This window comes from Centruroides vittatus, unplaced genomic scaffold, assembly GCF_030686945.1.
Source record: "Centruroides vittatus isolate TY-2023 unplaced genomic scaffold, ASM3068694v2 contig_882, whole genome shotgun sequence".
Lineage (NCBI taxonomy): Eukaryota > Metazoa > Arthropoda > Arachnida > Scorpiones > Buthidae > Centruroides > Centruroides vittatus.
In genome coordinates, this window is record NW_027122574.1 from 4,253,610 (window position 1) to 4,267,566 (window position 13,957).

General features: G+C 27.8%; 2 protein-coding genes across 4 annotated transcripts in view; one reads left to right on the plus strand and one right to left on the minus strand.

The window, feature by feature from the left end:
* The window catches only part of LOC136983516 (uncharacterized), a 345,314-nt gene that overhangs the window by 267,285 nt on the left and 64,072 nt on the right, over positions 1-13,957 (minus strand). The gene's annotated exons all lie outside the window — the stretch shown is intronic.
* Positions 1-13,957, plus strand: part of Osbp (oxysterol binding protein) — a 68,812-nt gene that overhangs the window by 48,081 nt on the left and 6,774 nt on the right. For 2 of the 3 annotated variants that reach the window (XM_067280245.1, XM_067280248.1), the window contains 4 exons: positions 2,991-3,078; positions 7,947-8,085; positions 11,591-11,854; positions 13,658-13,903. In XM_067280245.1, coding sequence (XP_067136346.1) covers positions 2,991-3,078; positions 7,947-8,085; positions 11,591-11,854; positions 13,658-13,903 — 737 coding nt within the window. The remainder of the gene's footprint in view (positions 1-2,990; positions 3,079-7,946; positions 8,086-11,590; positions 11,855-13,657; positions 13,904-13,957) is intronic. The other variant, XM_067280246.1, reaches the window with a different exon arrangement.

Here is a 13,957-nt window from a genome sequence, read left to right on the forward strand (position 1 = left end):
AATTTTTTATATGTTAAGTAGTAATTTGTTAATGTTGCCAACAGACTTTATTTTGAGATTAATATTTTGGAATTATATTTGGTAAAAATGCATGCATAAAATAGTGTGTAATTGTGAACGGAATTAGAAATTTTAAACATATTGGGTTGTTTGGAAAGTAATTTGGTTTTTTTTTACCACTAATGGGATTAGTTGTATTTTTACCCACTAATTTCGTTCTAAATCGTATTATATATTTTGACAGCTGACATTTCAAGACTTATTTGTAAAAAATTTTGTTTGATTCTTTGCAATTGGGTTTTTTTTTCCTTCTGTGTCCCATTAAATATGGAAAATCGAAAATAGCATATTTTGCTTTTTTTTATTATCAAAAAGGTAAGAATGCTTTTCAAGCAAGAAAAAAATTGTGTGATGGCTCTGGTTTGTGCTTGGGCCGATGGGCTGGCTGGTGTTTTCTCCATGTTTTCTTCGCATCAATAACACCTGAACAGGGGCCGCCTTCCCTTAAAACACCACTTGGAAGGCACATTCCCTTGATTGCAGATCATGTTGCAGGCCAGTATCTAAAACCAATGAATTGATACACAAGCACATTGTAAAAATTATTTGCTTTTTGAGTGATTCATATGCTACTTAGTTTCAATTTTTTTGCATAATTTCCATTTGCATAGTATATGAGCTACTAGAAACAAATACATAATACAAAGTTTAAAATATTAATAAGTTATATTTTTTTACAAATGAAAAGTCAGTCAAGTATTGTACCATGTTTCATAATTTTTGTTGGGTAATAGCAAAAACATACCTAGTCTGGCGTGCGCTCTAGGTGATGTGAAAATATTTGTTTAAATTATAAAAGCTATTTTCTAAAAGTGTAGAACGTGTGCGAACGCATAAAATTTTGGTGTGAAATGCCCTTTATAGGTGAACATATTTTGATATCTAAATTTATCAAAGTGTCCATTTTGTAAGAAATTTCTTTAGATACTAATTAAAAAGTACTTTTTGCACTTTACATTTTACCAACAATAAAATTTGATGTTGGAGTCTCCAGAGTCAAAAGGATTTTTCCAACTGCACTAAAATGTCTGACTCTGGAGATTGACTCCACAACATTGGTTATAATTTAGTTTTTTATTTTTTTATACATTCAGTCATATAAATTATACCTCTGAAATTATTAAACATATATACACTATAACTTTTAAATTTGAGAAATCTTTGTGTTTTAGCCTAATGAAATTATTTTGTAAAATTGTAATAGAAGCAAAACAGAAACACCAATCCAGAAACCTCCAGTCTGTAGAATCAAACAAAACCATAATCCAAATCTAACCAATACAAAACCAGATACCAAAAAAATCTATAGAAATAAAAGCCAAGAAATTTGTTCTTTTTTGTCACTATTTTATGCTTGTATGTTCCTGATTATACTTGATTGATGCTTGACTAATTGTCTAATTGTTAGCCAAGGGCCATAGAATAAAATCCATACAGTAAGTTTACACAATATTAATAATTGTTGTTAACTTAATTTTAGATTTGTTTTTTTTTTCAGTTTGTAATGACTACTTATGATAAGTCAAGATAATTTTTTTGTTGTACAAAATATTAAATTGAAAAATATATTAAGATGACAAAAGGCATCCACTGCAATAATAAGATAAATTATTTATTAGCTAATTTATATACTTTATGTTCTCAAAAATTATTCTGTAATAAATAAATAGAAATAGCACTTTTAAAATAAAATTTTAAAACAATTTAAAAGTAATTTTAAATACAATTCTTAAATCTTAAGTAAGAAAAAGAAAACTGCTGACATAATTTGACTCCTCCACTTACAAAAATGATTTAAAATGAGTAAAAACACTAATTGTAAGAAGTCATATTTACTATTATATAAATATTTTTTTTCTTTTTTGCAACTTAAAAGCTTTAATTCTTTTTCAGATTCAATTGAACAGCTTTTATAGTGCATATTTAAAATAATTGCTATAGCAACGCATCTTTTTGTAAAACAAATCACTTGATAATATAAGAATAAAAATTAATGAAATGTTAAAATTATTACATTAGTAAATAACACTTGCATTACTGATAAATCAGTTTACCCATAATTAGTTATAAATACATGTACTGGTAATTTGATATTTCTTTTACTGGTAAATTCAATAAAAATAAGTAGATATTTAATAAGGTTTGGAGCCAGATATTTATTTTGTATGTACTTCCATGTATATTTAGATTTTTATTCATTAAAATCATAGACATGTCAAATCTTTTTATTTAGCCATAAACATTGTTAGCATCATTTATCTTTATAATTATAACTTTACAATTCTTTTCAATTTTTAAAGTATTATATTACTTCACTATGCTGGACAGTTTGACGATTTGTTTTTTTACTTGTAATGACTAGAATGGAACAGCAGTTTTAGTTGAGCAACTCTTTAGTTGACAGAAATTTTTGTTTTCTACAGCACGGTCTAGTGGCAATTATTGTACTAAAAATATCAATTACAGGATTAAAATACCTTATTAAGCTTTATACTTGATTTTATGCTGTAGTGTTTCAGTTTTGTGCCATTTTATTACTTTTTGCCTATTGGATGCTCCCCAAAATTTTGTATACCTACCAGGCTATAAATGCCATTATGCTTTTAGTGCTTAATGGTAACTTTACTAATTACACTTATTTTTTGATATCTCATCTGACAAAGTTTGGCCAGTTTTATTGTTAAAAGCCTGTATAAAACACATAAACAAACAAAAATAAAATCAGTAAAATAAAAACAAAGAAATAGCTAAATACTACCAATAACTTTCCAAAAAGTAAATTAAATGCATTCTGTGAATCATTTAAATGAAATAACATTGTAAAATCTTGTTGCTCATCTTTTTATATGCTACTACTAATAAAGTTATGCAATTAGAATTGCAATTATTATTATTATTAACTTTAAAATAATAATCAATGTCTTTAATAGGGATACACTCAGATGATGATGAATTTTATGATGCAGAGGAACACACTGCTGCTGATTTTGTGGTAACTATTCCAGGAAAAGGTCACAGGTAATAAATACACTGTTTTTTTTATTATATATTCAGTTATTTTATAAATATATTTATTATTTTGAAAATAAAATTTTATATTTTATATACAACTAGTTTGGCATTATTACTGTATATATATATATATATATATATATACATACATACATACAGTCAGTCTCTGACTTGAGACACCCAAACAAGTACGTTAAAAATTATTTTTGTGAGTGCCAGCAATTGGTCACTCAGATAATGGCATAATAGAACAATTAAATATTAATGTAATACTGTAATGGGCAATAAACATGCTTTATACAGTATAACAATAACTGGTAAGCTTACTCATATTTAACTATAATTTTAGTTTGTGCCATTATTACTCTAGAAGTGAAAACAAAAATAACTTTCTATGGCTGCTTAGTCCCCAATTATTATTATAATGTGAAATATATATTAAATTAAATTAATAATAAATTAAATAAAATAAAATAAATTAACAAAAAATTTAAAATTGATTCCAAATATAGATTGGAATACTTTTCCGTTATGATTTTTTTTTATTGCTTTGAGTGTAGCTGACCTGTGCGTGTTTATGAACCTTTGTTACATCATATTTAATGAAAATGTTAAATGTTAGTTTTGAGTGCAATATATCTAAACTGTATAAGTGTATTGTTTTATGGTACTTATGCCCAGTAACTGATCACAATATACATAAATATGCCATAAGATGTAGACTTGTGTTTGGACTTGGAAACCATACTTTATTATAACCTTTATTTTTGTTTGACTTATGGCCAATTCAACTTGAAATTGAAATTGTAGAATGAACTCATCATAAGTTGAGGACTATTTTATATACTGTATTTACTCGCATATAAGACAAGGATTTTATTCATTTATCGCAGCTTCAAATTCCTAGGTCGTCTTATACGCACGAGCAAAAGATTCTTTGCGTTTTTGCAAATAATTTTTATGAACTGTGTATTTTCATTTCTTACTGGATGCTTACCCTCTTGTATTTAAAAACATAAGTATTTTATCTGGGTCATTTCAGTTATTCTTGTCAGGAGTTTGTATATTGTCAGGAGTAAAGATGAATAGCAATAGGAAAAGCAAAGCTTTTGAATTGAATTCCAATTTGAAATTAGAAAATCACACGGGAGCACGATATAAGTTTTAATCCATATGAAAACAGATGATTATTTAGAAAAGTTTATGAGTGTAATTGACGGAGAATGAATTTGACTGTTAAGTATTAGCAAAAAGGGTTCCCAATTGTCTGGCTTTACATGAACAAATTATGTTGTTGATTTCACAAGATTTTTCTTTAAAGTTTAAAATGCCAGTAATTTTTGCAGGACAATGTGTGCATTTACGTGAATTTGCTATTTTACTTGTGATTAAATAAAATAAAATTAGAATTGTATTAATAAATCTAATTTTCTTTATTTTGATCTTTAAAGTCATACCTCGTCCTATATGCAAGGCAGTCTTATATGTGAGTAAATACAGTATATTATTGTTACCTATGAAATATTTTAAAGGCAAGAATATCAAAAAGAAAACTAAAATGTGATGTAACATTCTTTATTATCTTTAAAGTATGGAATATTATTCTGTGATTTAAAAAATTTACAATATGATTATCCAGGAACACAAAATTGACAAAATTACTTTCTTGTCTCTAAATTATGGAATTTAGTCTAAAATCAGAAAAGCTGCTGATATAGTCTTTTAGTCTTGATACCAGCTATCAGAGTTGGAAAAGGCTCTGAATTAAATTGGCAGAATTTGGACTTGATGCATTGTTTCTGTTTGCTTTGTTTTCAGCAAACCACCAAGTTTTGTTCATCTTCTGATTCGGCTGTACCAGAATCATTTAATTAGACACAGCTTAGGAATGTTTGTAACATTCTCTTTGATGATGTAACATACTCTGTATTTTTATAGCATGGAAACTGTTGCTATTAATGTGTAGCTGCAGGGTTCAGCCAAAAGATGTATGGGCAGAGTGGTGTTTTTTGAGGAATAAGATCAGTCTCTAAATTCTTAATACATTTCTTGATGTACATTTCTTTGTTGATGCAGAGGTGAGAGAGTATTATGAATGCTTGAAATCTTCTTTTTGAACTAATTACTACTCAAACAAAAACTTTCTGAGGAAATTTTGCATGGTGTTTTAATTTTACCTGTAAATCAACCCATCCATACAATAGTATGGGAGTTGTTCTCAGTACAGTTACTTTCATCAAAGGTGAAGTACAAACGATTCTTAACAACATCTAATCTATTTGAAACCTTGAAATTATACTCAAACTTTTTTGCAGCATAGTCCTTATGATGTGAATTTTCTATATTTTAGTGCTAATTGTCATTTCTGAAGGACAATATTTCACTTGACTAGTGTGTTTTTAACATACTGATAAGATATTTTGAACTTTCAAGTTTTCTTGACAATTGTCCAACTTTTCCAATGGCTTCTTTTTCCAAAGACTACCTTTTGCTATTTGTCCAGAGAGTGGAAACAGAATTAAAATGACATCTAGAAACAGTCTTAACATTTTCCAGTCTTTCTATGATGCTGTAAACTGTCTTTTTTGACATTCCCATACCCACAAAATGCTTAACTGTAAAGTTCCCTTTTCTCATGCTGTTTTTAAAATTATACAATAATAATAATAATAATAATAATAATATGATGATGATGATGATGATGACTGATTTTGTTTAATATTTATTCTAAAATTTCTTTTTAACTTTTTACTTTGTTAAATTAAAGTTATCATAGAATGGTATCAAGTTCTTGGATATTATTGTTTGTGAGCTTTTTGAATGTAACTGTTCAAACTTTCATCTAATTTGTTGTAATTGATGTTCAGAGAGTGTCAAAGCTCATGGTAATTTTTTTTGTATCTTTGTAACAAAACTATAACTCAGTATTATGCAAACTGAATGGCCTAATATATTGCTTATGGTAGATATGGTACATCCGAAAGAGATTGTTATATAGTCCATAATAAATATTTAAATGTTCTATTGTCTGACATTCTTTGCATTCACAAAGATTAGACTTGCCAATATAACTTCATTTTTTAAAATTAAACCTAAATCTATCAACTTCCATGTTAAATTGGTTTAGGGATTGCCAAATGAGCCATTTCATATCAGTTTTTTGTGGGAGAAGTTCTGATGCATAAATATTACTTTCTCTAGATCCTTTAACTTGTTTAATAATTTTGGGTAAACTAGTAACTTAGTTTATTGTTTTTATAAAAGTTTTTCTTGATTTAAGCCATGTATTTGAAACAGTATGACTATAAATGATGTGTTTATCATCATTTAATTGTTTTGTGTATTCATTTTTTGTTGAATTTATTTTGAACATTAAGTAGAGCGATAATAGCAAGGATATATAGGATTTTGTTCGTACCCTGCTTTATATCTATAAAGATCATTAAAATGTAGTAAATTTTGTGAATACATTTATCTGTTATGATTTCTTTGATATAGCATTTTAATTTGCTTTATATCTTTTGTATGATATTGATTATGATACAGAATGAATGATTACATAAATTTTTTATTTGAACTACAGACAAAATGTTTAAACATTTCAGTAGTTCATGTAGATTGAAATACAATTAAATTTTTGTAAATTTTATAGTATCTTATATTATTGACATGGGAAAAATGATTTTGCAATACTTTTTCAATAATTTAAAATATAGATATAGGTATATTATTAGGTGTATGTATATATATACCTAAATAATCTAATAAATTAAGTTGTGAATGAATCATAAACTGTTTTAATAAGTATGTAATAAATATATTTTGTAGATTTTACAAAAATTAAACATGTTTTAGTTTTTTGTTGGAAAAAAATTACTATCTTTCATGCTATATTTTATGATCCTTATTGATGAAACTGAAGATTTTTGTCTCTTATGTGTTCAAATTGATTATCATTGTAGAATTTCTTCAGATGGCAATTAAGTTTAAAAATTAAATTGAAGATATAATTTGTTGAAAAAAGAATCACCATTTATTCACTTTCAATGTTTCAGAATACAAACTTTTAATGATGAATCTTTCTTTTGCAGGCTTTAAGGGAAGTTTTAATTTTGATGGCCAAGTAGTCTGCAGAGAAAGGTTGATCATTGAAAGTTTGTTGAAAGTGAATAAATGGTGATTCTTTTTTCAACAGACTATATCTTCAATTTAATTATTATTATTATTATTATTGTTTTATTTCAACAAATAATAATCAAAATAAATATATTTAAAAAAAATGAAATATAGCAATTATGAACTTTTTGAAAATAGGCTATAAATAGGCAAATAAATAAGAAATTTTTAAAGGTAATCTTTAATCTTGAAATTGATGCATTAATCCAAACAGAACATTTGAAAATATCTTGTTACTGTCATTGACAAGAAACTCAAAGGATGGCAAAACAGTTGAATGCCAATCAGTGTGAGAGAAAGAAAAATTATTTTTAATTATTGCAATCAGAGAAAGATAATCCTGCTAAATTTATAGTTTTTATGTTGCCAATTTAATAAAAATTGCATTTTAGTGAAATTACAATAAAATACTTTTACTTTGAGAAATTTTCATATATTAAATAAGACTAAATACAGAATAATTTTTACTTTATATTTGCAGTTTTAAAGTTTGTAGTAAAATTTATTATGTAATTTAATCTTATTATAAAAATAGTTATATAGAAATTAAGTTTTAAAAGTATTATTTTATGAATATTGGATAATATGTAAAAGGTTAATTGATTCTGAAAACTTTAAGGAGACAGAATATGCTAATAAAATTATTCATTTTAATTACTATCTTACGTTAGATATAAATTATAAGTTTTTTATTTCAGAAGAACATCTAGCGGTTTGAGTCTTCAGAGTGAAGGTCAGGGTTACGATAATGATGCCTCTTCCGATACTGAAACTGAAGATGTTGCAGGAGAGGAAGCAGGTGTCATAACTCGGAAAATTAAAAATAAACACGAACGAGTGAGTAACAGATGCTTTGTTTTATTTTTGATGCCACTGTATGATATGTATAAAATTACTGTGCTTATTTATAATTTTAAAATCTATTTAAATAAGATAAAAGTAAATTTAGAAAAGAGTAAATAATTTAAAATTTTCTATTTTTTAAAAAGTAGTTAGTTTTTTTATATTTTGATATATATTGATACAAAAGTATGTGCATGTGTGAAATATATATATTGAAGTTGAGATGATTAAGGTATATCAGCCTACTGGATGACCAGTGGTGAAGTGGATAAAACCAAACACTGGTAGTTGGTTATGGATTCATGCCTCACCAACAGCTGGAATGAATGCTTGTAACACTTAATTAGGGACCAGTTTCCTTTAGAATCTTAGAACGTCCTCTTGGAAGGCATCCCCCTCAGCAGATTGCCCACATGTCAAGTTGCCATAACCAAATGAATCAATAAACCAAATCAGCCTACTGCTTTGGGGGGCCTGGGATTGAATCTGGGCATGCAACTTCCCAGGAATTTTTGGGGTGTTTTATTCCTAGAAAACTTGAAATTATTCTGTATTTGAATATATTCTTCATGATCCAGCCATTCCCATTATTGGATGCAGCCAAACTTACAATGTGTGTGATTAAAAAGGCCCTCTTAGGGAACAGGAGTCAAATATGAGAAATAAGATATATAAAAGTGTATAAAAATTTATTTTTTAATCAGGGCTGCAGACTCGTGGAGTTTTGGTGTTTTAGTTAGTCATCAAAAAATCCACGACTCTGACTCCTTTTTACTTCCCAATTTGTTATGTATATAAAATGGAAAAGTATTGGAATCGTGTCAAATTTAACCCTCCAAGTGTTTTGCAAATCTACATGTTTGGAGACCTCTCAAACCCAATAAAAATGTCAATTAAAGGGGAAAAATTCACATGCATGCGTGTGTTGGCATCTAATTTGTTTAATTTCTTTATTCTGTGTTCTGAGATATTAAACAATATCTCAGAATGGGTAAAGTTTAAGTATTAGCATTCACAATTTAAAAAAAAAAATAAAACTTGTCTCTACCCTCAAAATTAAGCTTTTTGTCATTTTATAATAGTTCAGTAAAACCTGTTAAGATGTTCTTGCCTAAGATATTAGAATGTGTATGGGGACACGATTTAGTTCAACCACTTTGAAGCTTAATAACTCCTGTGTTAAACCATCTGACTCCAATTTAAAAACCACAGAAGTTATCAGGCTTCAAACAGGGTAAACAAAATCGTGCCCCACACACACACAGACTAACATCCATATCTACAGGAAAAAAACTGAATCTTTTGCATATCTCAACATTTCAAGGTGTCCAGAGTCCAAAAATGTAAAAATTGGGAAGGGGTCATTTTTTGACCGAGTGCTACACTTTCCCTCTATTATATATAACAGCCAGGAAAGTAAAAATTGTCGGAGTTGGAGTCGGAGTTAGATTTTTACACGACTGCATAGCCCTGTTTTTAATACTATTTTGTCATTTTGTAAGGAACTTGTAGTGTGTATGTATTTATGTAAATGCAAACATCCACATGTATACAAACACACATGCACATACTTTTGTTATACAAAATATATATATATATATTAGTGATGTAATGAATAGTATATTCAGCCTCAGCCGAATACCGAATATTCGGCTAGGAGCATTGCCGAATGACCGAATATTCGGCCAAACTATTCGGCTTGATTAACGCACGTACGAAAATTGGCACGCAAACCGCATTATGGCAAAGATCACGCACCGTGCTCTCTATTGACCCGCTGTCACTACGATTTTTTCTTCCATTAGGTCTAAATTATTTAAATTAATTAATTAAATTATAATTATTAAAGTTAATACGAGATGGAGCCTAACGTCTACCTCTAGTGCCAAATTGGTTTATAATTTATGTAATAGCCGTAAATAGCCTGCTATGATTCGGCAGTTGTTGGTATTTAGATGTAAGTTATAACTTATAAGTTATTTTATTTGCAATTGATCATTTTAACTCTTTAATTAAACACTAAAATTTTGTTTTTACTATGTATTTGTAGACTGAATAATACCCTAAGGATATACTTTAGTGGTGACATAATATGGTCTAGTTTCTCCCCAGTTGTGGAACAGTTCAAATATATCATATAAATATTAAAATATATGCGAATACGAATATAACATAATTAACTAAACAATAACATTAATGCCCGATACATTCTAACCTACACGCCATCAATGCCTTAAGATATTGGGCTAGATAAAGGTTATAATATTATTTAATTATGAAATAATTTAATACTAGAGTTAGATGCTATTTCTTATTAACTTTAATAATTATAGTTTAATGTTCAGCATTAATAAAAATTACAAAAATGATTAATTTACTGTGTTTTTGTTATTTCTTACTCCTGTTTTTAGGTATTCGGTATTCGGCCGAATAGTGATTAAATATTCTTTTGCTCTGCAGAAAACCTAGACATCATCGACCATATGATCTATCATTGTCCAATTTACAATCAAGATAAACTTGTTCTGAAATCAGAAATCTTTACGCTTGGTTTCAGGTGGCCATAATACACTCAATAAGCTTGTTCGGAAGCCACTGTTTGATGCTTTTTACAATTATGTTCAAAAGATATGGAAGATAAAACTATTTATAATTTCTAGTTTTACATTTTAGTTTTCACTAAAAACCGAATACTAACTTTATGTTTACTTTGTATCATGTATTTTGGTTTATGTATTCTTAGTGTTATACACCCATAGGAGTGGTTCACTTATTCAAATAAAAATAAAAAAGAGAGAGAAATAACTACACAGCCTTTCTCCTATGTTAAAAAATGTGTAGAGTGAGTCTGCTAGCATTATTATTCTATCACATCACACCTGATGGCATTAGTACAACGAGATCAAAAAATAAGAATATTACATAAGACAAGATCTATTACCCCCTACCCCCGAGTAAGAAATCCTTGACTCCATCCACCCCAAAATACCTTACATAATTCATGGACGGCACCTAAGAACAATATAAATTAACAGTTAAATAAAATATTTCAACATGATTGTTTAAAACTAGTAAAATGGATTTGAAAGTAATTTATTTCAGAAAATAAAGAACTCTGAAAAAATATGAAGTTCTCACACCTTTGATTTTCCAAATTTAAATTTCAATTAAATTCTTAAAATTTTCTTATTTTTCATGAACATTTGTACAGATTAAATTTTTAATTCATAAACCAATAATTAATTAATTTGAAGACTTTCATACTTTACGTCCAAAGCTTAATGACATAAAGATCCTAAATATTTTTTCAGGAATTTGAAAAACACTTTTTGCCAAATACTTTTTGTATACTTGAATCTAATTTATTTCAAAATTTTGTTTATATAATAAGTAACAAAAATTTTATTAATTTTTATTATTATTATTTGCTATAATTTTGATTCTTCATATTTAGAGTTCACGTAGTGTTAGAATCTGATATTTAATTAAAACATTTTAGGGAACACGAGAACACCCAAAATCAATCCTGTCCGAATCGACGGGCATCTACGAATTGGGAAAGAATGACGACAGCTTCTCGTCCAGTGTTCCAGGTACCCCCGATCTCTCTCACGACAGATACATTGGAGAAGGAAACTACATGATAGTGCCCCAGAAGAGGAAAAGGAGAAAGTATATTCCAGAAAAACCTGACTACAGTTTAAATCTTTGGTCTATAATGAAGAGTTGTATTGGCAAAGAACTAACAAAAATTCCAATGCCTGTAAGTAATTTGTTTATGTTTATTTGAAAATAAAATAGATAATTAAAAAATAAGTGGCAATAACTAACAAATGAATGTTTAGGAAATATTTCTTTCTGAGGTAGTTATGAAATTTATAAATTTATTGTAGAAATTATTTTTTCAATTTCTTGATAATAGAAAAAGAAATATCTACATCAGCAAATACATTAACTGAATGATGATTAGTGTTATCTCTAGTGAAAATAATTTTTTAAAATTTAATAAAAGATGCAATTGAAATAAGAATACAAATATTTATTAATTTAAAAACAATTGTTTATCAATTGCATATACAAAGGGAAAGTAAAATAGATTTCTACACTAAAATTATATTATGAAAATTAATTTATTAAATAGTTATGAAAAGTTTTATTTTGTATGAAAAAGAATTGGATAAATATTGGCACAAAAATAGAAAATGCAAAACAAAATAAAAATAAATGGTTATTTTTTTTCAGTATTTTTATTTTATTTTGTACAAATATACTCTCCTTCTAAATTCATTATATTTTTTATATTTATTTTGATGCTATTTTTGAAATCTTTTATTTTGATTGTAGTTTTTATGTCTGGGAATATAACAAAGAAATGTGAGGTAATCTGTTGAGTTATAAAAGAACTAAATGTTATATTAGATTAAATACTTGAAATAGAAATGGAGAAACCTGTGATCTTTGGGCTTTTTGTGGCTTCTAGTGTGGGCCAATAATAATAAAAATGATACAAGTCTAATTTTTCTGACCTTGTCTGGTAAGAAAATGTGGTTGGTGTATTGGGAAAAACTTGTCAAGGACTGGTAACACTGATTTCTTGTCTCCTGTGTATAAAACAGTCACACTGCCAGGCATAAAGTTTACCACATAACCAATATGACCATATCTGGGAATTTTCTCCAGAATTGATGATTTTATATGTGAGTTGAGGAAAAAGATAAGACGTATACAATTGTTGAAGAATGTAGGAACTTTTTAAAATTTTATTTTAAAATCTTAAAGTAGGTACTGTACAGTATTAATTAAAAACCTGAATTTTTGTATTTTTGTGCAAATAACAGAACAAACCTTGTTCTATATTTTTTAAGTGACAGTAAACATTTTAAAATATTTTTGCCAGACTTTTGATGTTTTTTGGAAAATTTTCAGAGCTGGAAACAATGGACTGTTATGAATGTTTTGAAACTTATATCTTTGATATAGCTCTTATTTTATCCTAAAGATTTTAAATTCTAACAATTGACAATTCAGAGGGCATGTTTATACAATAAATTTAAACAAAACTGAAACTGGAAATCAATTAAACAATAAAACTTTAGAAGGCATTCTACATGCTAAAAGTTTATTACTGCCTTAAAAGATGAAAATTTGTGTTATGATTTTGTTCCTATCAAAGAATTAATTTTGATAATGAAAGCAATATTTACTTGTAGATATCAATCAAATATAGATTTACTTGTAGAGCTTGTAGTGTATATCAATTGGTATCCTTTGGTAAAATTGGTTTCATTATACTTGTTTCACTTAACATCATATATTTTATTTTACGCATTTAAAACCTATTATTCAGAAAAGGGCTCCGTCGGCTTCACCAGACTGCCAAAGAGTTATGTGATAAATAAATCGGACTTTTCCATTTAAATCGTTTATTAAATATAGCATTTATAAATTTGCTTGAATAGTCATATACAGTAAATCACGATGATAATTTTACGTGACAAAAACACTTCTGAAAGTTGTCATTATTATTTAAAAAAAAAAATAAATTTCACGAATCTTAATTTTGTAGGTAAACTTCAACGAACCGTTATCCACTTTACAAAGGCTGACCGAAGAATACGAATATTCAGATCTGTTAGATAAAGCCGCAAAGTGCGACGACAGTTGCGAGCAGATGACTTACGTAGCCGCTTACACCGTTTCTGCCTACGCCACCACAAGTAACCGGACCGGAAAACCTTTCAATCCTCTTTTGGGCGAGACGTACGAATGCGATCGTACCGACGATTACGGATGGAGGTGTTTGTCCGAACAGGTAACAGACACGTGAATCTTTCCTTAGTTTTCATTAGAAATTGACGGAAAAACA